This window comes from Rhinolophus ferrumequinum, chromosome 6 (assembly GCF_004115265.2).
Source record: "Rhinolophus ferrumequinum isolate MPI-CBG mRhiFer1 chromosome 6, mRhiFer1_v1.p, whole genome shotgun sequence".
NCBI lineage: Eukaryota > Metazoa > Chordata > Mammalia > Chiroptera > Rhinolophidae > Rhinolophus > Rhinolophus ferrumequinum.
In genome coordinates, this window is record NC_046289.1 from 70,450,893 (window position 1) to 70,473,971 (window position 23,079).

General features: G+C 42.5%; 1 protein-coding gene across 1 annotated transcript in view; it reads left to right on the forward strand.

Moving 5' to 3' along the window:
- The window catches only part of RYR3 (ryanodine receptor 3), a 479,789-nt gene that overhangs the window by 331,217 nt on the left and 125,493 nt on the right, over positions 1-23,079 (forward strand). The window contains exons 39-43 of the mRNA XM_033107698.1: positions 9,491-9,764; positions 11,319-11,433; positions 12,973-13,102; positions 14,267-14,370; positions 17,302-17,437. Of these exons, the coding sequence (XP_032963589.1) occupies positions 9,491-9,764; positions 11,319-11,433; positions 12,973-13,102; positions 14,267-14,370; positions 17,302-17,437 (759 nt within the window). The remainder of the gene's footprint in view (positions 1-9,490; positions 9,765-11,318; positions 11,434-12,972; positions 13,103-14,266; positions 14,371-17,301; positions 17,438-23,079) is intronic.

Consider the following 23,079-nt stretch of genomic DNA (forward strand, 5'->3'; position numbering starts at 1 on the left):
TTTAATATTACTAATTTCATTTTATTGGCGAAGAAATCGAGGCTCTAGGAAAGTGAATCATTGGCCCAGTTCAGAGTCAGTTAACAAAAGAGCTAAAGCTTTATGATACTCAGGATTTATTCCTGAACCCATTTCATAGTTTATTAAGAGAGCATCTAGACAGTATAATATAAATTTAAAGTGTTAATAAAGATAACTATTTTTCTGAATTTTATGAAATTGTTGAAAGTACGCAGCTCTAAGATGATAAAGTAGATGGATTTAAATTCCAGCCATGGCGGTCTGAATCCTAGCTCTGTTGTTTACTAATTGTGAGGTTAGGCGAGGATTCGATACAATGATGGTCAATTTTATGTTCTAGTCCTTAGATATTTATATACCTCTCAACTTTTGAAGTGAATATACATACAAAGTATAGCTCATAAGAACTTCATCTCCACATTTGTCATTTCTGATGCTTTCAGCAAAAAAGAAAGAAAAATAAACCCAACTCAGGTAGACTAGCTGATAAGAACTTTACTGACTGGTGTACCTGGAAGTTTAGAGATGGAACCAGTACCAGCTTGAGTTGATCCCACACCTCTGCTCACTCTTCCCAAATTCTCCTTGCTCCATGTTGCAGCTTCGCCTTCAGGCTGGTAGCAAGATGGTGGCTGCAGGGCTGGGCCTCACATCCATGCACAACAGGGTCTAAGGGGAAAGTGCAAACATTTCTCCTGCCCTGGTATTCCTGAAGTAAGGATCCTGAGATCACCTTTGATTGGAGAGCTTGATCACAGGTCAACGCATGAACCCATGAGCATGACTAGAAAATAAAAGGCTAACTTAAGTCAACGGAGCCCCCTTTACAGTGGGGTTGCACCAGCTTTCACTGAGGACCATGGGCCATGAGGTAGAGAGGCAGATATCGCTACAAAATCAGGGTTCTGTTCAGAAGGAAGAAGGGACAAATGAATGCTGGATATGTGGTCAGGAATATTCATTATGCCGTGATGTTTATCATTGTCAGCATTTCATATACTCAACGGTTAACATTGAAATGTAGACGTTCCTAACCATTGATGTTCATAGGGAGAGTAGAGGCCAAAGAGCTGTGTCCCGGAAACTACAGAATATGCTGTCTGTGCTCTGTGTACATTATCTAATTGGCCATTGCAGTTCTGCAGTAGGCGCTTTCTGCTTTTGATGTTCTGGCTTGACAGAAGCTCTGGGCTAGATCCAGGCAGACCTCAGTTGTGTCAGCATTCTGTCACTTCAGTTGCCTCAGCAAAAACTTAGAACTGGATCTCTCGCAGGTCCCTCCTTCTGGGTGTGCTTTCATAGTAGCTTGCTCCCTGAGACCCCACAGTGACTGATGGGTAGTTGTGGGAAAGGACTCAGATAACCCAAGACTTGCTATCAGTGGAAGTACGTTAGTTTCCTATTGCTGCTATAAAAATTATCACAAACTTACTGGCTTTAAAACAACACAAATTTCTTATCACCCAGTACTAGAGGTCACAGATCTAAAATGAATGGGTTAGTAGCATTGCATTCCTTCTGGACGCTCTAGGGGAGAATCTATGTCTTGCCTTTCCCAGCTTTTAAAGGCTTCCTGCATTCTTTGGCAAGCGCCCCTTCCAGCAATGGTATGATTCCCACCTCTGCTCCTGTCATCACATGTCCTTCTTTGCCCTTGATCCTCCTGTCTCCCTCTTATAAGGCCCCTTGTGATTACATTGAGCCCACCCAGATAATCCAGGACAGTGTCCCCCACTCGTGATCCTTAACTTAATCACATCTGCAGAGTGCCTTTTGCCATATAAGGTTTCTTGGTATTCACAGGTTCGGAGAATTAGAAGGTGAACTTCTTTGGGGAGCCATTATTCAGGGAGGAAGAAAACAGAGGTCAAAATACACTTGTTCTTTTCACTTGAAAATGATCTGCCACCTGTTAATGCCTCCAGAGCATTCACAGCATACCACAAGCTGACTGTTTAATCATCTAGAATTTAAAAATAAGTGTACATAATTTAGGTGCACATAATCATTTTTCTTTTCCAATTGTAAGTGTGGGCATTATAAATTGCTTTCCAAGTTCAAGCTAGGTACAGTGCAGTTTTGTTTATCCCCTTTCCTTGATGTAATCAAAAGACTTTTTCCTCCAAACTGACCCAGATTTAAGAGCACACTTGCAGAAATGTAACACCAGCATAGGTTTGCAATCTGCAAACGACAGGGATTTGCTTTGCCAGTGGCCAACATCTGCTCTTTGATAATAAGTACGCACTTCATTGCATGATGGCCACTTGGACGCTGATCTAAATTTAGAGATAAAAAGAAAAGATTCTTTCCAGACCCTTGGAACCTAAAAGTTTAAACCTACACCATGAGAATAAATGACCTTTCTCTTATTATTGTTGGCACTGCAACGCTGGTAATTTGACCATTTTAAAAAGAGTTACACCAAATATTGTGGGTGACTCTAGAGAATTTTCTTGTAAGGTTCACAGAATGGTGGGTCCTGAAGTCCAATAGCAGGTTACAAAACAGCAAATGGAAGAGAGTAAACAACTTAACAAATAATACCTAGGCTCCCAAACTGATGTATTAAGGCTAGGTCTAATTTAAAGACACTCTATTCTTCTTATGTGGAATGTGTCGGATTAGTCCAGAAATCATGTAGTGAAGTAGCTATTTTTCTTTTAAAATACCTTTCAGGCATCAAGTCTTCCTAAATAATACAACGCCTTAGAAATATTTCCATGCTGAGTTAACCTAGACAATCATTTAAAATGCCGTTTCTAGATCATATATTTGATATAATTGCCTAAATGTGACTCTCCCTAATTACACAAATTGCAAAAGTGGAGTGAGCTAGAATGTTAATAATTTCATAAATGAAGCCATTTATAATTGTCAAAGAAACCACATGACTAGCTTCCCTAAGGCATTCTGTTTCCTAGGATTAATTTTGTATCTCAGCAGAAAAGAAGTGTTTGGTTACACATATTTCTTTTTCCTTTTGGAAAAGAACACTATAGCTTTTCCAAAATCACATGAGCTGAACCATCTCGTGCACTTGACAAGGCTTTCATGAGTCAAGGAAATCAGGGGGTAGAAATCCTAGAGTTGCAGCAAAGACTGCAGAAGCAACTTCATTACATTTGGTATAGGCTCTTAAGTGAAGTATTTAGGAACATGTGTGTGTGTGTGTGTGTGAGAGAGAGAGAGAGAGAGAGAGAGAGAGAGAGAGAGAGAGAGAGAGAGAGAGAGAGAGAGAGAGAGAGAGAGAGAGAGAGAGAGAGAGAGAGAGAGAGAGAACGTACATTATGGCAAATGGTAGATTTAAGCTCCCCACCTAACCCTTTTCTTTCTCTTGGAGTCTGTCCCCCTTCAGGAGTCATGCTTCCTAAATGTTTTTGTGTTGTTTTCTTCTTTTCTCTTTTTCAGTGATTAAAGGGTAGCATTTCCAAAGATGAACTTAGAAAAGTAACAGAAATGAAATCATTGTTTAGTTGTAACTGTTCTTAATATATCTGTCTTTCTTTGGTTAAAGAAGAGGTTTAAATTTATCTTGCGAACTGGCTGACTCATTTTGCTGTTGAAATTCCTACCTAAATGTCAGCATTCCCCCACTGATACCAGAAAAAATAAAAGTATTTACTACAGGGACTACTTGTGTGAGCCATCTCTTCAAGGAAAACAGCATTCCAAGTTAGTCGTAGCCAAGAGTCGTCTTTTCCATAAGATCAGTTCATTCATCCCTCTTAACTTCATGATAGAGCTTTTCCTTCCCTACTTCTTTAGTCTCCACGTAATGTGGACCTATTCTAGAAATAAAGACCTTTAGATAAATGACCCATTGGGGGGAAAATGAGCAAGGAAGATCTTACCATTTATTTTCTCAATTTCTATTGAAAGTATTACTGGAGATGTTGTACCTTCTAATGAATTGTCTTATTTGTCTAATGAATTGTCTTGGAAAATACAGTTTTACCCCTTAGTTTTTACACTATTTCTCATTAAATGCTCCACATATATATATTTAGTTTCCCCAACTAGGCTGCTGTGCATAATAATTGTGTCTTGAAATAGTTTAGTTTAGGGTACTTAACCCAATATTGGACACTTATCAAAAAACAATGTTTGATTAATAAACTATTTAGGAGGGACACAACTGGAGGTATGAAGTATGATAACAAAAATATGGTGAATGTTTAAATTAAAAAGAAAATGTATTACAGTAAAAGACACATTACCATTAATCTCCCTCAAAGTACTTCCGCTCACTTTGAACACACTTATCCCACCCATCGTTCTTGCCACTTTCTGAAGCAGTTCCGGAAGTCCTCTTTCATGAGTTCCTTTCGTTGCACTGTCGTGGCTTCCTCAATGTGCTGCCTGAATAGATTCAAAACGTTTACCTTTCATGGTCATTTTGACTTTGGGGAAGAGCCAAAAGTCACACAATGCCAGATCCGGTGAATAAGGTGGATGAGGACACACTGTAATGTTTCTATTTGACAGAAATTGCCGTACCAAAAGTAATGTGTGACACAGAGCCTTTCCATTGTGATCAAAAACTGCAGTGAATGCTGCTGCCAAGTGCCATCCAATGAAAAGGCAGGGCTCTTCAGTATGGGAAGCGGCACGTCAAACAGTAACTGTAACAGTGTGACAAGCTTCAACTTGTTCGGTGTAGTCAGTTGGGTGTGCGCTACAGTTGAGAAAAGGTGTGTTTTAAAGTGTCCCATAAATCATGGATCGCGAAAAATGCATTAACATGAAATGGGTAAATGGTTCCATCCTCCATCATGACAGCACTCCGTGTCACATATCACTTCTGGTATGGCAATTTCTGTTAAATAAAAACATTACGGTGTGTCCTCATTCACCTTATTCACCGGATCTGGCACCATGAGACTTCTGGCTCTTCCCCAAAGTCAAAATGACCATGAAAGGAAAACGTTTTGAATCAATTCAGGACATCGAGGCAGCCATGACAGCGCAACTAAAGACACTCATGAAAGAGGACTTCCAGAACTGCTTCAGAAAGTGGCAAAAATGATGGGATAAGTGTGTTCAAAGCGAGGGGGAGTATTTTGAGGGGGATTAATGGCTATGTATCTTTTAGTATAATAATTTATTTTAAACATTCACTGTATTTTGTCATCACACCTCATAACTCAGCTAGTAAGATGAGGACAGGTAGAAACTTGTGAATGAGATATGTCCTGAGGCTTTGACTCCAGAGCAAAGCCCTCTGTAGTTGACAATCCTGGTTTCCAGTATGAATGAGAGTAAAGTCATTGCTGAAGAGTCAGCCAATGTCAGGGGCAGAGAATTAAGTATCCCCACTCCAGCCTGCAGTGTACCTTTTCTCTCTGTGCCCCATTGTACTAGCTGCAGAGAAGGCTAAACAAGGCCACCCAGCCTCTATGTAGAAGATATGCTACTCCCCTCTTGCTCTGAAGATGATTGATCTTAAACCCAAATTGAAGAGAAAGCATATAGGGCCCTTCAGGCTGGTGGGAAACACTGTGGCAATGAATGAATAATGACCAGGACCCTTGCTGACTGCCAGGATTCAATTTTCAAAATAATGATTCTTTAATCTTCTCCTTATTTCTCAATGTGAGATGTAATACATTTCTTATACTCACATTTGGTCTACCTCCCATCTGGAAACAAACATAGAAAGCATCCTCAGCTGCAGCTTTCAAGGTTCAGGTCTCAGTACTTGATTAGGATCACACAGCCTAATGGAACAGAATTTCATCTTAGCTGGAGGAAAAGCTTTGCCTTTCAATCATGGTCATTACCTCAGTTTAGGCTCTTTAGGCTCTGTGGTTCCCAAACTTTGACACTCTGAGAAATTATCAAAGACCCCAATAAGCTTTACCTTATGTGGATTATATCTATCAATATTACTAAATTCGAATTTAAAACAAATTTTTGGACAATTATTTATTAAAAAATAATAACCCATTACATGTTATATAAATAACATACTTTTATTTAAAAAATAACTAAATTCTTCAATACAAAAAAAGGATGAGGAGAGTGACATTGTTTTGCATTTTTATAAATCTCTTATGTCTGACTTAATAGAAGATAGCTGGATTCTTAGACCTGGTTAAAGGATAGGAAGAAAGTTGACCTCAAACAGATATATATATATATAATAGTTAGAAATAGGAGTATTTTAATAGCTTTTTCAGATAATTGTGGAAATTTTTCTTTAATACTAGCTAAAAACTCAACAAATAGTGGTTTCTCAAAAGTTAATTGCCATGTGGAATCTGAAACCATACTAAAGACATTTTTTTGAACCCGGTTATATAAAAATCCATTGGTGTATCTTGCATGTTGAATGAATCATTTTACCTATGAATGTTTTTGTAACATCATGCATTTTGTCATTGGGAAATTATTGGTTCACGAAGTTATGCAGAGCTTCCAGATGTTGACATCTTTAATTATAAAATGTTTTTAAAATCACATTTGTTAATATCAACAATTTAATAAGAAAAGCCTTTAAGTATTGGAAGGCTGTCAAACTCATGGTGGCAGATAAACTTTTTCCAAAATTCTAGTTTTCACTTGAAAGCTCAAATTATATTATGGCAACAGATGCTATCGACTGTTTTCCTTGAAGTGACAGTCTTTCTTCCTTCATTTTTAAGAAAACTCCTGTCAGTTACCCAAGACTGCTTAACCATAGTTTGTCTGTGGTTCTTCGAATTAAAAATGTTATTCCGTGAAACAAGCGGCAGTTTAGCTCACAGCTCAATCACACAAGTGCTTTCCCTCAAGAAAACCGCTGTCCTTTGACATACAACAGGAGTGCTTTAAACATAGCTCCCATTTTGTCACGTAGGATATTCAAACAGTGTATACTCGAGTTTATTATTAATAAAATTAATAATGTTTATATTTCCTTGAAAACATTCTTATGTGAAACTGGGCGTTTTCCTGGGGATGTGGCAGTGACAAGCAGAGGTCGGCACTCCTGACGTGATTCATGCTAAGACCCCAGCAGCTTTACCCACCATTGCTTTTGCACCATCAGTGCAGCTACCAACACAATGAAAAAGACAAATAACATCTTAGCATTATTATGAAAATACATTTGGCCTTGAGAACTGCCTACAGGATTTTGGGGACCCCAAGTGTCTGTGGACCATACTCTTTATAACTACTGTTATAGATAATATAGTAGTTAACCCTTACAAAGCCCCCAATATGTGTCAGACATGGTTATATGTATTAATTATTTTAATCATTGGATGCACAGGATATACAGAGAGTCTCCTGCCTTCTAGAACATGTGTTTTTTTAACTTCTTGGATCTGGTACCTTTATGCGGCTCTGCCACTGTTTCATGGAAGCTAATTAAAGTCTGAGGAATTTCCAGTAGCATGGCTGTCAGGGGTAAAGCTTCATTTTTCTCAATTCAGTCTAGGTTTGCTTGGTGGGTGCTACATCTCTGGCATATGTCAGGCCACAAAATACACTGTGCTTTTCAGGGCTCTTGAAAATGTTTCTTCCCTCTCCCCATAGTTTTCTTCTCATTTCCTTGTCATTCTTTCTCTCACTTTCTAGACCTCAGTCTCGTGTTTGGAAACCCTGATCAATAAGAATGGCCTTAAATGTCATGCCTTCCACTGAATTGCACCAGTAACACCAGGATGATGGATCTTGCTTTTTCTGTCATGATCTTGGGGTCACATTTTTTTTTAATGAGCTTTAGCTTGGTCACACACATATTTATTTATCTCATTCTCTTATTCTTACCTTGAAGGCTAGTCTGGACAAAGAACCTGTGGGGTGTTTCCTGCTCCATCCTTTCAGGCTATAGGGCTGTTTTCTTTCCCATTTGCTCTCAAGTGAGATGTTTGACTGTAAATGTTCCACTGTCTAGACTATAAATGTTGATTTGGATGTTTAAGTCATTGTGAGGCTAACAGCTCACCCAAATCCTGAATTCATCTGAAAGTCAGGTTAAGGAAAAGCTAATACTCACTTCATTTCGTCATGACTCTGTACAATTCCCTGTTAGAAGGAAGATAGACTTTGAGCTGATTAACAATTCTGACTATTGCTTTTCATGCATGGCAAAGACTGTAATGATGTGTATAAACTCTGCAGAGAATTTGCTTGTTAGTGGTGAGAACTAATTTTTTTCGGCCAAAATATAGGCTAAAGAGGGAATTGTACTTATAGGACTAGAAAGGCTTACATTGGGTCCAAGAATGTCTACGTTTTTGTCTTTCTTTAGGAGAAATGGGAACTTCTACATTTGGCTACTGAGGAGACAGGTCCCTGAGAGAAACTCAGTCTAGCCCATAAATAACTTTTCCCCGCAGGGTTAACATATTATCTAACCTAATAGCTATTAGTCAGCAATCCCTGCGTAGAGAGATCTCTTAGGAACATCTTTTAATGGTGCTTCTCTCTGCCTTCGGTATCCTTTTTTAAGCTTTTTTGGCAAATGTCTCCCTTCTGAACCTAAAATACCCACGGGGTTGATAGACACAGCAGTACGTCAAGTGAATCCTTTATATCTAGATCTCTTCTGGAGCTCTACTTTATGTCCTTATGATGAGCCAGGACTGAATGTAGAGCAGGCATGTGCCATATGTAGTATATGGAGGTAGAAAATTCAATTATTAGAGATGGCACCAATGATCCAAAGCACCCATCTGAGTTCATTCCCAATCCTTTCTCTGATGGACTGTAGGACCTTCATTGTCCCCTGAGCTTTGCCTTTATCACAGGTCTGAATTAAGGATCCCGGTGCTATCCATACCTTACAGGAAGGTGATAGGCAAAGCCAGACGTGGATGCAATCATAATTTAAAAGCAGCACTTCTCACCTCTGTCATGGCACCTTCTGGAACTGCGTGCATCATGATCTGGGGTGAGAAGTGCCTTCCGGGCTGGCCTGGCAGGGTACCTTCTCCTCTGTCCTCCTGCTCAGGTCTCTCTTCTGGTCATCCTCCCACACCACTGCCAGTACTTTTCAGGGCCGTGGAGTCTAACCTCGGCAAGTCCCACAGCTGGTTTGAGTCCCACGAGTGATCTTTACTTATACAGCCAGTGGTATTTCTGTGCAACCAGTAGGAGCCCTGAGAAATTCTGAATTCAAAGTCTTACTGTTTTTCCTCTCAGAGCTTGGAAGGTAGTCCCTGGTGCAGTGCCAGCTGAGTCCTGCCAGAGATCCAGACAGCGCAGTTCAATGCCTGAGGGTCAGGTGTCCCACTGCAAAGCCTTTGGCCCTACCAGAGTATCCACCTCCTATTCTTTTCCTGTAGTATGGCTCACATCTATGTCTTCTGATAACATATTCTACTTGTCTACATGCCATACCCATCCTTAAAAAAAAGAACTTTTTTAGCCTTGACCAACCAATGATGTGTCTTATCGTTGAATGAAGTAGCTGAGGTACGCAGCTCTCCCTGAACCAGGACGGCCACCGTACTGGTCCTTCATATTGTCCTTCTAGCGACACTGAAGGAACTCATCTCACAGACGATGATCCGCTGGGCCCAAGAGGACCAGATCCAGGATGCGGAACTCGTCCGGATGATGTTCAGCCTCCTCCGGAGGCAGTACGACAGCATCGGGGAGCTGCTGCAGGCACTGCGGAAGACCTACACCATCAGCCAGGCGTCTGTGGGCGACACCATCAGCCTGCTGGCTGCCCTGGGCCAGATACGCTGCCTGCTCAGCGTCAGGATGGGCAAGGAAGAGGAGCTGCTTATGATCAATGGCCTGGGGTAGGTCACCCAGTCACGTGCAAGGCTGTCAGGAGGGCTTCCAGTGGGAAAACGGGCTTACGCTGCTGAGTGGCTGTTCCAGAATCCCATCGTGTCCAGTCTCTGTGTGTCCCTCCTGTGGGCATACCCTTGCCACATCGGTCACCTTTGATAACCCAAGAGACCATACCTGCTAATCAGGGTAAAGGGACATTACCAGAAGAAGTAGGGAGGAGTCTTTGAGAAAAACAGTTATTTAGCTTGAATCTGATGAAAATAGCCTCAGGAAGGCAATGAAAATATTCGGAGCAAGGGACAGTGTGTTCACCCCAACAAGAAAGAACCCCTTTGAGCATTCCTGCTTTCGACTGGAAATCTTCTGAAATTCCCTCTGAAACGTTACTACCCACTCCTTCCCTTTTCTCAGCACTATCCTAGAGGGTCATTTCTGTCAACTCTGAGGCACCTTTACCCATAACAATAGCTTGCGTCTCTTCCTTAGAAGCCGTGTTGTCAAAAAGATGGCACTTTAGACATCAAAAAGATTTCTTTTAATTAGATATTGTAGCACTTCCATTTTGCAGATGGGAAAACCGAGACCCCAAAGGTTCACTGAGCAGCCCACAGTTTTACCTAATTAAAATCAAAAACTACAACAGCAGCCTTCCTGCTGCCGAGTATTCAGCCCTTGGGCCAGCAAATTAAATGAGCATCTATCACCAAAGCCCAGAACAGGGACCTTGAGGATACCCAGGTTGGTGGGGGGTGCACACATTCCTCCAATTCATTTCCCTAGGGGAATCTTGTAATAGAAATAAAGAGATTGTTATGGGAAGAGAAAAAAGCAACCGAATTAGCTTCCCCCTCAGGCCTTGCAGTAGACATAGCAGCAGTGAAAGCTGGTGGCATCTCCTCTTGGTGGCTGCAACACTCGGGGGCAGGGGAGTGGAGGCGGGGCAGAGAGCGAGCACACTGCCGGCCTTCACACATCCAGGTCATGGGCTGCTTCTGTCGGTGGATTTGCCTGCAGCTTTAGTTTGTATTGAATGACTTAAAAACGTACTTCTTTTTTTTCATTCTGTTGGTGATTGCATTGGTTTCTGAGGCCTGCTGTCCCAAAACAACATTGGTACCGAATGTACAATTGTCGTAAGAAATGGGTACAGCCTTATCACTAAGAGAACGGAAGTACACAGAGACAGAGATAGAAGGCAAGAGAAGGAAAAACATAGAGGACCCTGAGTACCTGGAGGAAGAGAAATCCAGTGATTTGGGCTACCTTAAAACTATCGCAAGTAACAGGACCAAGGGGCAACCGTTTAATGTCATTAAAATGTTTCCAAGACAGAAAGCAAGTACTTAGTAGAAAGGAAAGAGCCCAGACTATTCCTACCAGCTGAAAACGGCACTCCACCTCTGTTCCACATGACCTAGTGCCTTCTCATTATCCTTTCAGCCTGTCACATTTATATTACTTTACCCTTAGCGGGTGTGTGCATTGTGTGTTCTCAGCCCTGAATTTCCATAGCCTTGAAATAAAAAAGTGCTAAAGTCTCTCTCCGATCCTTACCCTAGAGACATAATGAACAACAAGGTGTTTTACCAGCACCCCAACCTCATGCGAGTCCTCGGCATGCACGAGACAGTGATGGAAGTGATGGTGAACGTGTTGGGTGCAGAGAAATCTCAGGTAATACTACAAGGAAAACTTAGCCAGAATTTGACCCCTGGCCAACAACTCTGGAGGTGAATTGTTTACAGCCATATGGCTGGTGCCCATTGCCTCAGCCACTCTTCCCAGGGAGGGGGAGGGACGGGCACAATGCCAGGAAGGGGCGGAGAGGTGGGATGAGGCTGCCGAATGGCATCCAGCCCGTGTGAGTATCTCGGGGCCTTTTCTGTCTTATTCCACTGGGCTGCATTTACCGGACTCTGCAATCCTGCTCCTTCCCAGTTGGAATTCCTCTGGGCTCCACACAGGAGCCTGGTGTGTTTTGTGCTGCCTCAGGAGAAGGCTGTTTTAAAAGAAAACAAGATCTTAATGATGATCCTGGCAGTGTTCCCTCAGGAGTGTGCGTGTTTCCTCTGTGAGCCAAACTCCTGATGATGTCTTTGCAAGCCCCCCGCCCCCCACAAGGCACCTGCTGTCAAGGGGAGCTCCCGCTGGCAAGGGGAAAGGAGTGGGGATAGGGCCCACCTTGCGTGGGGTTCTCCTCAGAATCAGATAGCTTGTGAAGGCAGTAGATGGGGTATGTCCTCAAATATTGGAAATTCCAGAATGCCTGGGTCCTAGGAAAGCATTGCCACCAGTATTGACAAGCGGGGGTGTGAAGGAAGAACAGAAGCCAAGCTCACATTCTCCCTCCCTTGATTTCTTCTGATCTCTTGGGAAAGTGGACTCTCTCCAGGAGATCCCCGAGCAAACATCTGGATGCCTCAGCAGGCACGCGGACTCTAGGTTTCAGAACTTTACTTCTTCAGGCACCCGCCATGATTCTAATGGGGGAAATCGAGGGCTTTCTAGGATCCCGAGCAAGGTGAACACCGACACCATTTACTGAGCATTATTGGATCCAAAATAAGACATGGCCAGGCCCTGGAGATGCTAATTACTTTGTGAAGCAGAGAAGCCAAACACAGAAAACTAATACATGATGGCATCTCAGTGCTAACTTGTATGAAGTAGATCACAAATGCTGTAGGAGCCCACAGGAGAGCAATTATCAAGGACAGAAGGGGTTGGGGGAGGCTCCCAGTCCGAGAGCTTGATGCTCTTGAGGCTTCCACAACTGTAGGGGCCAGCCCTCACCCAGAGGACTCAGGTTTGGAATACTGCCGGGTCTAGTTGCCGATCACCCATGTCCCTTCTGAAATTTTCTATCAGAGTTCTGTCCATTCTCCTCCTAGTGAGAAACACTAGTGTGGTGCAGGGTTGTGCAGTTTCACGTGACCTCTGAGGATGACTCGGATTCTTGTTTGACATTTATTTCCTTGGGAAAGAAGATATTACAGGAACTATAATTTGCTCACAGCATTTTGGGAAGCCTCTTCTTAGGTGTACATGCGCTATCTCTCTTGTGAATACGTCTTGGAACAAACTGGAAGTAAGGAGAAAATATATTTTCCAAACTGTTGGCAGCTTACAAGACTTCAGTTCTTTGAAGTCAGACTTTTCAGAAAAACCTCATGATAGATTCTTTTCCTTGACACTTCCTCCTTCTTCCTCCAGATTGCCTTTCCAAAGATGGTTGCTAGCTGTTGCCGCTTCCTTTGCTATTTCTGTCGAATTAGCCGGCAAAATCAGAAGGCCATGTTTGAGCATCTAAGTTACCTGCTGGAGAACAGCAGTGTTGGCTTAGGTATGTCATGTTATAACTTCCATATTTGGGTTCAGAGGTGACACTACCCCTACTGACCACTTAGGATATAAACGGAAAGAAGCCAAATGCATGCTGTGGGATTTTTAAATATAAAAAGGACCCTGCCTTCTCTAAACAAGAGAAATAATTATACCAGGTCTCCAACCTAAGTAGAGATGTTGCTGCCAGAGAGCACTGATGACAGATTTGTGTTGCTGTAGTCACACAATTTTACCTCATCTCTCTTGGGACCATGGGCTCATAGTTCATAAAATGCTGTTTGAAGTTGAAGATATAGTGTGGGAATATAGTTCTTCCCGGCCCACTCAGCTGACCAGGAATCATTGCTAATGAGACCAAGGTCATGGATCCAATCTCTTTCTGGCAGGCTGGCTGCAGGCTGCATGCTTGTCCCATCAGCCAACCAGCCAGGGCTTCCCATAGATGCAAGGCAGACTAGACTGGCCAAGAGCAACTGTGGATAAACAGTGTAAATCCATCACCACCACTAGAAAAGCAACACGACACGTATGCCTTGCTCACTGTTCTGAATGTAAACCAAATGAGCTTGTGGAAGACGCAAATACACTCATCTGTGCACGTGAAATCTGAAATCTCAGATTTCCTGTTTATCAAATGCAACCTCAGGCTACCAACCTTTTTGCAAAATGCCACCTGAAGTTTTTCTTAATTCTAGCCTAAGAACTAGACAAGGAAAACCAAAGACAACATTGGATCTGATCACTGTATGAGCTAATGCTGTTTGAGGCTATTTTTAAATTCTAAGTGGTGCCCCCAGAAATGGGCAAGTCATTTTAGCTTAGTTGTTCAAGTGACATCTGAGGCTTTGAAGTGATCATCAAATGGGGGCCGCAAGAAGTTTCATGTGAGAAAAGCACTTGAAAATACGTGTTCCCAGCTGGTCCTGTGAACTGATTTTCAAACTTAACCCGTACTCACAATCAGTAATGAGTGTGGAGAGGAAGGATAACAAATAGAACTGTTCTTAAATTGTTCGGGCAGTCCCCTCGGAGAATAGCGATGACACAGGTTGAGTGTGTTTGCTGCCCTCTTCTGGCCAATTGTGTGCACTGCAATCTCAGCTCAGAGAGAATTGGTCTCTTTGCCCCTTTCTCACTCACTCCTTCTTACCTCTTTCCTCAGCCTCCCCATCCATGAGGGGATCCACTCCGCTGGATGTGGCAGCTTCCTCCGTGATGGACAACAATGAGTTAGCGCTGGGCTTAGAAGAACCAGACCTCGAGAAGGTAACTGGCCCTGGGGAGGCCATGTCCCTACTCTTTCCTGCCTATGGTGCCACCCAACCAAGCAAATGGAGAGCAAAGACTGAGCTCCCATCAGAACCTCTTCCACACGGGGTGGAAATGGGATAGGATGTGCGTAACTGGCAGCCACGCGATAGCTAGAACCAGCGCGTCTCCCATGGGTACGTGGACATTTGTGTATGTGGAGGCTCAGCTTCGCGGGTCTACATGGAACACTACCAGACACACCTGTGGTTCCCAATAAGTTCTGGGCCATCAAATGTATAAGTTCACATACTAAAGAACGAGGCATGACAGAAAACTGTATGACCAGTATACAGGTAAAGAATGCCCACACGTGTCCTGTCCACGCACAAACAAGACAAAGCTGAGCTGCCCACACTGGGCCTGTAAACTACAGTCTGGGTGGTGGTGATGAGCGGGGGCGGGTGCACCTGACCTCTCCCCAACCCATCATGGGACTGTGTCCTGGACCGGATGGCTGACAGAGTAACAGTGCACTTTCTGAGGTGGAGAAGAGCGTTCTATTGTGGGGGAGGAGGACGAGTGCAAGGTCACCCAGTGTGTCGTGGGTTTCACAGTGCGTGGGAGAGAAGCCCCGAACTCTGGCCTGGGGTCGGGAAGGTCACGGAGAAAAGCCAGGAGCTGAGGGGTGAGCAGAAGCTACTCGGCCCCTTTGTTGGGAAGCGCATGCAGGGAATAGATGAGATTCGGAGAGGAGAGCAAGGTGTACTTGAGAACGAGAAATCTGCGTACGACTGGAGCACAGAGTGCTTGCGGGAAGTGTGAGAAATGAGGAGGATTTGTAAGGAGTTGGACGTTGTGCTACCATTACTATTAATAATGGAAGTGCATATGCCTACAGATTCCTACAGAATCACTGTGCACCAGGCCCCATTCTGAATTAACTCACGTGACCCTCAGAACACGCCTTTTTGTTATTGCCCTCAGTGATAGGAGAGCAAACTGAGATACGGAGAGATTAGGTAACATCTTCAGTGCCGTGGGGTTTGTAAGTGTCAGAGCCAGGATTCACGCGTTTGGCCCCAGAGGCCGTGCTCTTAGCTGTTCCGTTACAGGACCTCACTGTCGAGCCAAGAGCAATAAAAACCATTGGAGGGATGTAAGCAGAGGAGCAACACACCATGATTGCATTTTAGAAATCACGACCTGGTTTCAGTGAGAAGAACTGATTGGAACAGAAACAAGAGGGCCTCCCCATATACACACAGACTCAAATGCTATGCCACCAGCAGTATATTGTAACAAAGCTGTTTCCCAGATGCCGTGTATATTCCTCGGCTCTGCTACTCGTGGGACAGACTTCAGTTAAACTCTATCATCCGTGCACTTAAACAGAAATCAATAACACAGTGTTCTCGGTGGTGAGATGACAACTGATGCCTGTATATAAGAGTGGCCAGTGGTTCTCTTACAACGGGACAGTGACACAAAACTTAGTACTCAGCACCCCTCCTCAGCTGCAGTTCATCTTTCCAAATGACACCGCTCCACAAAGACCCCGAGTGTTCCTTGGAAGATGCAAGTATGACAAGTGGAGGCCGGGGGGCTAGGAAAGGGGAAACTCAGGGGCTCAGAGAAATGTGTGAAGGGGGGTGAGGAGGTTCGCAGCCCCCTTTTCAAGTGGTTCTGACGGCTCAATCTAGTGCACAGACTGTATTCAGACCAGTGTCAGGAAATCACCCAAGTTTGGTTCCGTAAGAGAAAGGGGAAGGACCAGTAAATGCTTCTGTTCCTCCCTTCTATTGACCACAATGGAAATTAGAACCTTTAATATTGAACAACGACCCCACCTGCCCCCACCCCCCACACAACACGTACACGTGGGTACTTATTTTAGTGTCTAGTGAAATGCTCTGTACCTGTAACCCTGAAAACTCTGCCAAATCCTGCCTTTATTAATGTTTTTCCTGCCATTTTAAAGGCCACATCAAATCTAAACTTCAAGCAGAATAGTATCCTTACTGGTTTAAGAAGGAAAAAGTGTGACGGTAGTTTATTACTAAGTTTTGACTTAGATTCGTTATTCTTGCAAAATGACTTCGAGTATTTAACATCAGCAAATACATGATTCATTTGACAAACATTTATTGAGCACCTAATATGCACCAGGCCCTGGGGATTAAAAAATGAAAAGACATCATTCCTGACTAAGAGCCTTTTGCAGCCTAGTGGATTCTCCTCTTCCCCGGTATACATATCATAAGAGTAAATTAAAATAACAACTGTATTTCAAGCAACAGTCTATGTTTGCCAGGCTTTTGCCTTGACACCTTCTGAAGCGTAGGCAGATTCTAATATTTTTCACACAATCACAGAGCTGAGCTCTTGTGGCAAGTGTCTGGTAACCTGGAAGCAAAGAGAACACTACCAATCCTAGTCCTTAACTGGCCGTGTCCTCTTCACTAGTCACCCCAACCTTAACATCCTGACTTTTCACTTTGGACAACTGTTGCTGTAGAACTTGAGTACGTACCCCTGAGTAGTCAAGGGCCCACCGACTGTCACCCGTGACTGAATATTTGGTCTTGAGATTCCATGGCCAAATGAACATGGCCAGCCTACATCCACCATTACCTCCCCAGACACAGCCTAGGCAGGCCTATTTTTAAATGGCAGCTCCGTCTTACCAGAACGAGGAAAACCAGACAACTGATAGGAAATGTATATTCCTACATAGCAGTGATCATCAGTCTTGTTGATGATTTGGAAACAAAAATGAATTCGAGGTTCTGGCTTCAAATCTATTAAGTTATATACTTTAAAAGTCTTGGACTCTCTCTAGCTTCTAGGGAAATGAAAGCCCTTCGGGTCCCAGAATTTTGCAGGCTTTACAGCTATCTTTTAAAAAAAACAAAACTTGGGTGCTTACTTTTGTACTGTTCTTGGCAGGTGGTGACCTATTTGGCAGGCTGTGGCCTCCAGAGCTGCCCCATGCTTCTGGCCAAAGGGTACCCTGATGTTGGCTGGAACCCCATTGAAGGAGAGCGCTACCTGTCCTTCCTGAGGTTTGCCGTCTTCGTGAACAGTGAGTGCCAAGTGCTCCATGCCCTCCAGACCTAAGATGGCATAATCGTGGGTACATACAAGGAAAAGGGCATCCTTTACATTGCTTCCTATCCATAAATATGACCAATTCTGCAGGCAGGTGGCAGCTGGTAGAAAAATCTCAGGGAGAGTCAGGCCAGACAAGGACCAAGAGTAGTGTCCAGTGAACAGAGTACTGAGCTCTAGTGGCAGATTCAGCAAGAAACTCACTGCATAGGCTTGGGCTGATCACCTCTCGGGACCTCTTCTCCTGTCAGTAAAAGAGGAAGCTTATAAATATCTTTATCTCACCTATTTCACAGAGTTAAATGCAGCTGAGCCTCCAGATGCTTAGACTATTAAAGGGAGGAAAGGAAGGAGGGAGGAAGGGGTGAATGAATGAAGGAAGGAAGGAATGAATAAAAAATCAAGAATAACTGAATAGTTATAAAAGGTAACTAAACTCTCTCAAAAAAAAATGTTGTAGCAATCCTAACTATTATTCTTCTTAATACAAGTCATCTCCCATTTATAGTAAATTCCAAATCTACAAATTCTGTGGTTGTCCTAGTATAATGTGCTGAAACTACTTTCTTGAAAATGTAACTTGTCTCCTAAGATTCTGTTAAAATACTAATTCACTTGTATTTATATTATAGTTATGATCTTTCTGCCTTCCCCAGTTTGAAGTTCCAGGCTAACAAATCCAGCTGGGCTGGTCAAGTGAATTCAAAAAGGCATTCCATGCTACATATTAGCACCTCCCACGCCTAGTGATGTGTTCAAACAAATTAATTTGCAAAAAAGCTATTGCAGCTAATAAGCAATCATGGCAGTTGGTCTAAGTATGAGAATTTACCTCAAAATATATTGACATGAAGTGACCATTATATTTCCATCTGCTTTTATGTCCCCCATACCTCTTGCTTACTTTTCTACACTGTAATATACTCTATTTTTAATATTGGAATGATTTTCATCATCCTGGTTTTTCCCTTTTCCTGCCTGGGTCCCAGACTTTGAGATGTCTGTGTTTTGTTTCCCTTGGTCTCACCCAGCCCGGTTCTTAATTACCTGTCTTCTGCTTCTCTGTGTATATTCTTCACTATCCCTATCTTTTCGTCACCAGCATCGCTAAACTCTATTTCCTTTGAGGCCACTTTCAAGGTATCCTTTAATATTCTGTTCCACTTCCTATCCAGATAATCACATGTCCAAAATTAATGCAGAGTTACTATGGTAATAGAGAAATTTTTTTGTAAAGTGGATTTTAAAGATTCATAAAGCTCACCAAATGATATAAATATGCTGTATGGCACAAACCAAATCAAGTCAGTACCAGTTTATTCATCTTGCTCACCTTTGCAGTCAGCATCAAGAGCTTTATGAGTCATTTAATGGGACTGCCACTTGGGTTATGAAGGTGAAGGAATCTACTGCTATGCTCCTGTCTAGATCTCTTAGGCTGCTTGTGTATGACCATACTTAACTTTCGAACAAAATGTTTAGTCTGTCCCCTTTGCTTTCAGGGTCTTTTATGCCCTTTTAATATATTCTCTATAGTATTATTTCATAATGCAACAAGCTCTAGCAAGTTCGCCAATCAGAAGGTACACATGCATTTTGATTTAATGTTTGTGTCTCTGTAAAATAAAGACCACATTTGGTTTTGCCAAAGGATGTTAGCTTCTGCTTTCAAAGAATTCACAGTCTAGTAAGGGGAGCAAGACATGGACAGAAGTCATTATAAGTGGAGTAAGGTGGGGACAGAGTGCTGGATGGCTTCATGAGGAGAAACTCACATCCTGGAGAGAAGATCAGAAAAAGCTTCGTGGAGGAAGTGATGTGAGAGATGAGCTTGGTCCAATTCCCAGATGCAGAGAGGCAGAACAGTTGATTCAGTGGGGCAGCAGAATGAGCAGTGCCCTGAGCTAACTCGTGCTGTACTCAGGAAACACAGTGGTCTGTGGGTCCGGATGATAGATACATGAATGACAGTGGTGACAGACGAGGTTTAAAAGGTAGGTAGGAGATCCAACTGCCAAGCTGTAAAGTTGAGTCTTGATTCAGTGTGCAGAGAGCTGGGGAATCTTTTCAATAGAAGAGAGACTGATGGGAACCACTGGGAACTTCTGTGCCCATTTTAGGATAACGAGTTTCTGAATTATAATAGTGGTAGTCGGAGTGGCATGGAGGAGATGCATCTGAAGGAAATTCCAGAGGCAGAATTTATAGATCTAGGTGTTGATGATGATTATGGTGGCTGGGCTTGAGTATGTGGAGAGAAAGAAACAGAAGTCACATTGAAGCTTAGAGAACTAAGGGTAGAGAGAAAAGAAATAAGGATGTGAGAAGGAGAAATTGTTTGAGATAGACGATCATGCACTTGGTTTGGTTCAGGCCATGTTGATTTTGCAGTGTGTGGCCCCCCAAACGGAGATGCCCTTAATTGGGGTTATAGGATAGAGATCAATCAGTCAGCAGATTGGGACTGAGCAGATATGCAGATCATCTGTAATTGAAGTGGTGGGAGTAGACTGTCACGGGAAAGAGCATGCACAAGAGAGACGGAGAGTATGAGAAAGAAAATGTTAGAATCACCTCAACAAATAACACCTAAAGAATGAGGAAAAGGGCTCCAGTACAGCAGAGCGCTGTGCAAGAATTTGGGCTGGAGGATGGGGTCTCTTGGGTTCAAGTACAGCTCTATCGCTTACTAACTTTGTGAATACAGGCAAGGTACTAAAACTTTCCTAGTCTCAGTTTTTTAAGTATATGTAAAATAGTGCTAACAATAGCACATACCACACAGTTGTTGCGAGGCTTAAATGAAATAATCTGTTGAAAACTTAGACTAGCACAGTACCAGAAACATGGTATGCCTGCAGTTGTGTTAGTTGTTATTGTGGTTCATGATCCTTACAAGAGTATTAGGTCATCTGAAATAGGAAGACTCGAATTAATAGATTCTTTGAAATCTGAAAGCCCTTTATAAGTCTTCATGTCTAAGAGGTGATCGCAAAGGACTTCCTGGCCACTTTTGTGGCCTCCGCTCAGCAGTGAAGGGTGAAGGTGTTATGGGTGATCGCGGTGGGTGATGGGGATGGTCCTGAGGGGTGATGATGATGTGAGTCGGGATAGGGGTGATGGATGGTGACGGTGGGTGATGGTGAGTGGGCGGGGTGGTTAGAGATGATACTGGGATATGAGCATTGAGTAGCTGTCATAGCGGGTTTTGGGGGTGAGTGAGAGGGATGGCGGGTAATGATGGTAGGTGTGGTGCTAGTGAGTTGTGGGCAGTGATGAGCAATGGTGGCGGTAGTCACAGTGGTTGATGTTGGGACATTATGGTTGGTGGTGGATGATCATAGTGGGTTGTAGGGATGACTGTGGCCGGTGGCAGCGAGTGGTGATGGAGTTGATGAGAGCGGTGGTAAGGATAGTGGTGGTGATGATAACTGCTCACACTTACTGAGCACGAACCGCATGCCGGTCACTGTTCAAAGCACTTTTAAGTGTATTTACTTACTCACATAATACAAAAATACAATGAAATAGAGACACTTATCTTCCTCATTTTACAGAGAAACTGCCTTGCCCAGAATCACACGGCTCATAGGAGTTAAAGCCAGGATTTGAACTAGAGAAGTTTGGCTCCAGAGGCCAAACATTAGTCAAACCATTATGCAATATTGTCTTGCTAGCACTGTCTCCCTGATCAACAAGGAGAAACAGCATTTTCTCCTTTGAGTTTGTCAAAAGCTTTGGCATTATTGCATTACTGTTCAGTGCTAATGTTTTTTTAAACACTTTTTAAAAACCCTAATCAAAAGCTCTTGCTCTATCAAAATAATAAAACTGGAAATTCATTTCTAACGTTTTCCTAGTTTTTCTTAATGTTTGTATTAAATCTTCTTAAACAAGATTCGTCTTTAAAAGAACTTCTTAAAGCATATAATTTTCTCCACTTTATTTTTATTAACTTGCTGGTAGCCTTGGGGTGTGTTTAACTCTGAGAGTAATGAAGTTGAGAAGCTCCTATTTACCCAGCAGTTGTAAATCCTATAATCAGTTTAGACACAGATATTTCTGGGTGTCTGATTAATCCTTTCTAATGTAGATTCCAAGAAGGGAAAGATTTCTTACCACTCCACAAGAAGAAGGGAGAAAGCTATTCTGTATTCCCTTTGAGTCCTTGGAGTGTTTCAGTGATATCTTCCCCAGGCTACAAACTTGGTTGTAAAGAACACACAATATCTCCTAGCTTTGCTGAATTTCTCTAGGAAGATTTATCATCAGTGACCATAACTTGGGCACCCATCCTATGACCTGTAAAGAATATATGAGAAGCTGTGAGAAGTGACAAGAGACATGCTCTAGAAGGACTACCCTGAAGTCATTTACAAATTAAAGCAGGAAACAGAGCAAAACTAAGTAGAAGTAACAGAAACATACAAGGAATTAACAGAAACATACTAAAACTTCTGTAATCAACCACACCTACCTCCATATTGACACGTGTGACTGTTGGCAGGCCAGAAATGATGGTTCTTACTGGAATCTGGTAGAGTGAATCTAACAATGCCTGGGTAAGAAGGCAAGTGTTGAATAACACGTTGAAGAAAGAAATGGACATAAATTAGCAGTAATGTGGGGAGAGCCTACTGATGGGCCTTTGAGCTGAGAGACATAAATCTTTTAGGATATGTCAATTATGTCACAGTAAAGCTGGAAAAATTATTTTAGGGTCAAGAGTACAAAGTAGCACGTTAGCTTTGAAGGGCATAGTCAATAAAGATGCTTAAAAAATCCGCTGGTTTATTTCTGTTCATGTATTCATGTTTTTAGAATCAGAAAAGATATAATAATCATTCTTCAGTGTGATTGGTACTGAAGACTGGGGATAGTTCTCAAATGTACAATACAATTGAAAAGTTCAGCAAATTTTCAAAGAAACCAATGTTAAAAGATTTAAATAACAGTTTAAGACAGTTATGAACAACATTGCAGTGTTATACTCACAAGACACTTCAGATTAGGGTGGTGAGAGCAGAAGGTAGAATGTGAGATACATTTGAAATATGGCCAGTGGGAGTTGGGTACTTAACATCTGTGTTATACCTTCTCAAGGATTATAAGGCGTGTGCGATCTATTCTTCCGCACCTTCTTCATTCTCCTACTGGACCTTCCTGAATCTCTATGCCTGAGAAGGGGAAGGAAATCAGTCAGTGGGGTGAGGTAAAGGGTTATAGAGACAAAGGCAAGGAAATCTGTAAAAATCTCCATCTGTGAAATCTCAAAGTGAAACAGCATCAAAGCCCAGAAATAAATAGTCAAAACAACACAAGTAATAGAAAATAAATTACGCAAAGAAGCCAATGGCAAACCAATGCTCAGAGCACCAAAATTCGGAAATCCGCCTAAGTGAAAGGACGTTTGGCCCTGTTCTTTTCATGCTCAGTAAATTGTTCATCAGTTCTTCTCTATGGCTCCCTGTTGGGTCCCAGCAGCAGTGCTGACTGCGCTTCTTGGCAGTGAGCTCAAGTGTCCAAAACTCATATATATGTGGATTCCTTATGAGTCATTTTATTGATAAGAAAAGACAATGAAGTCTGATACCTAAATAAAATTGCAGGTTTTAG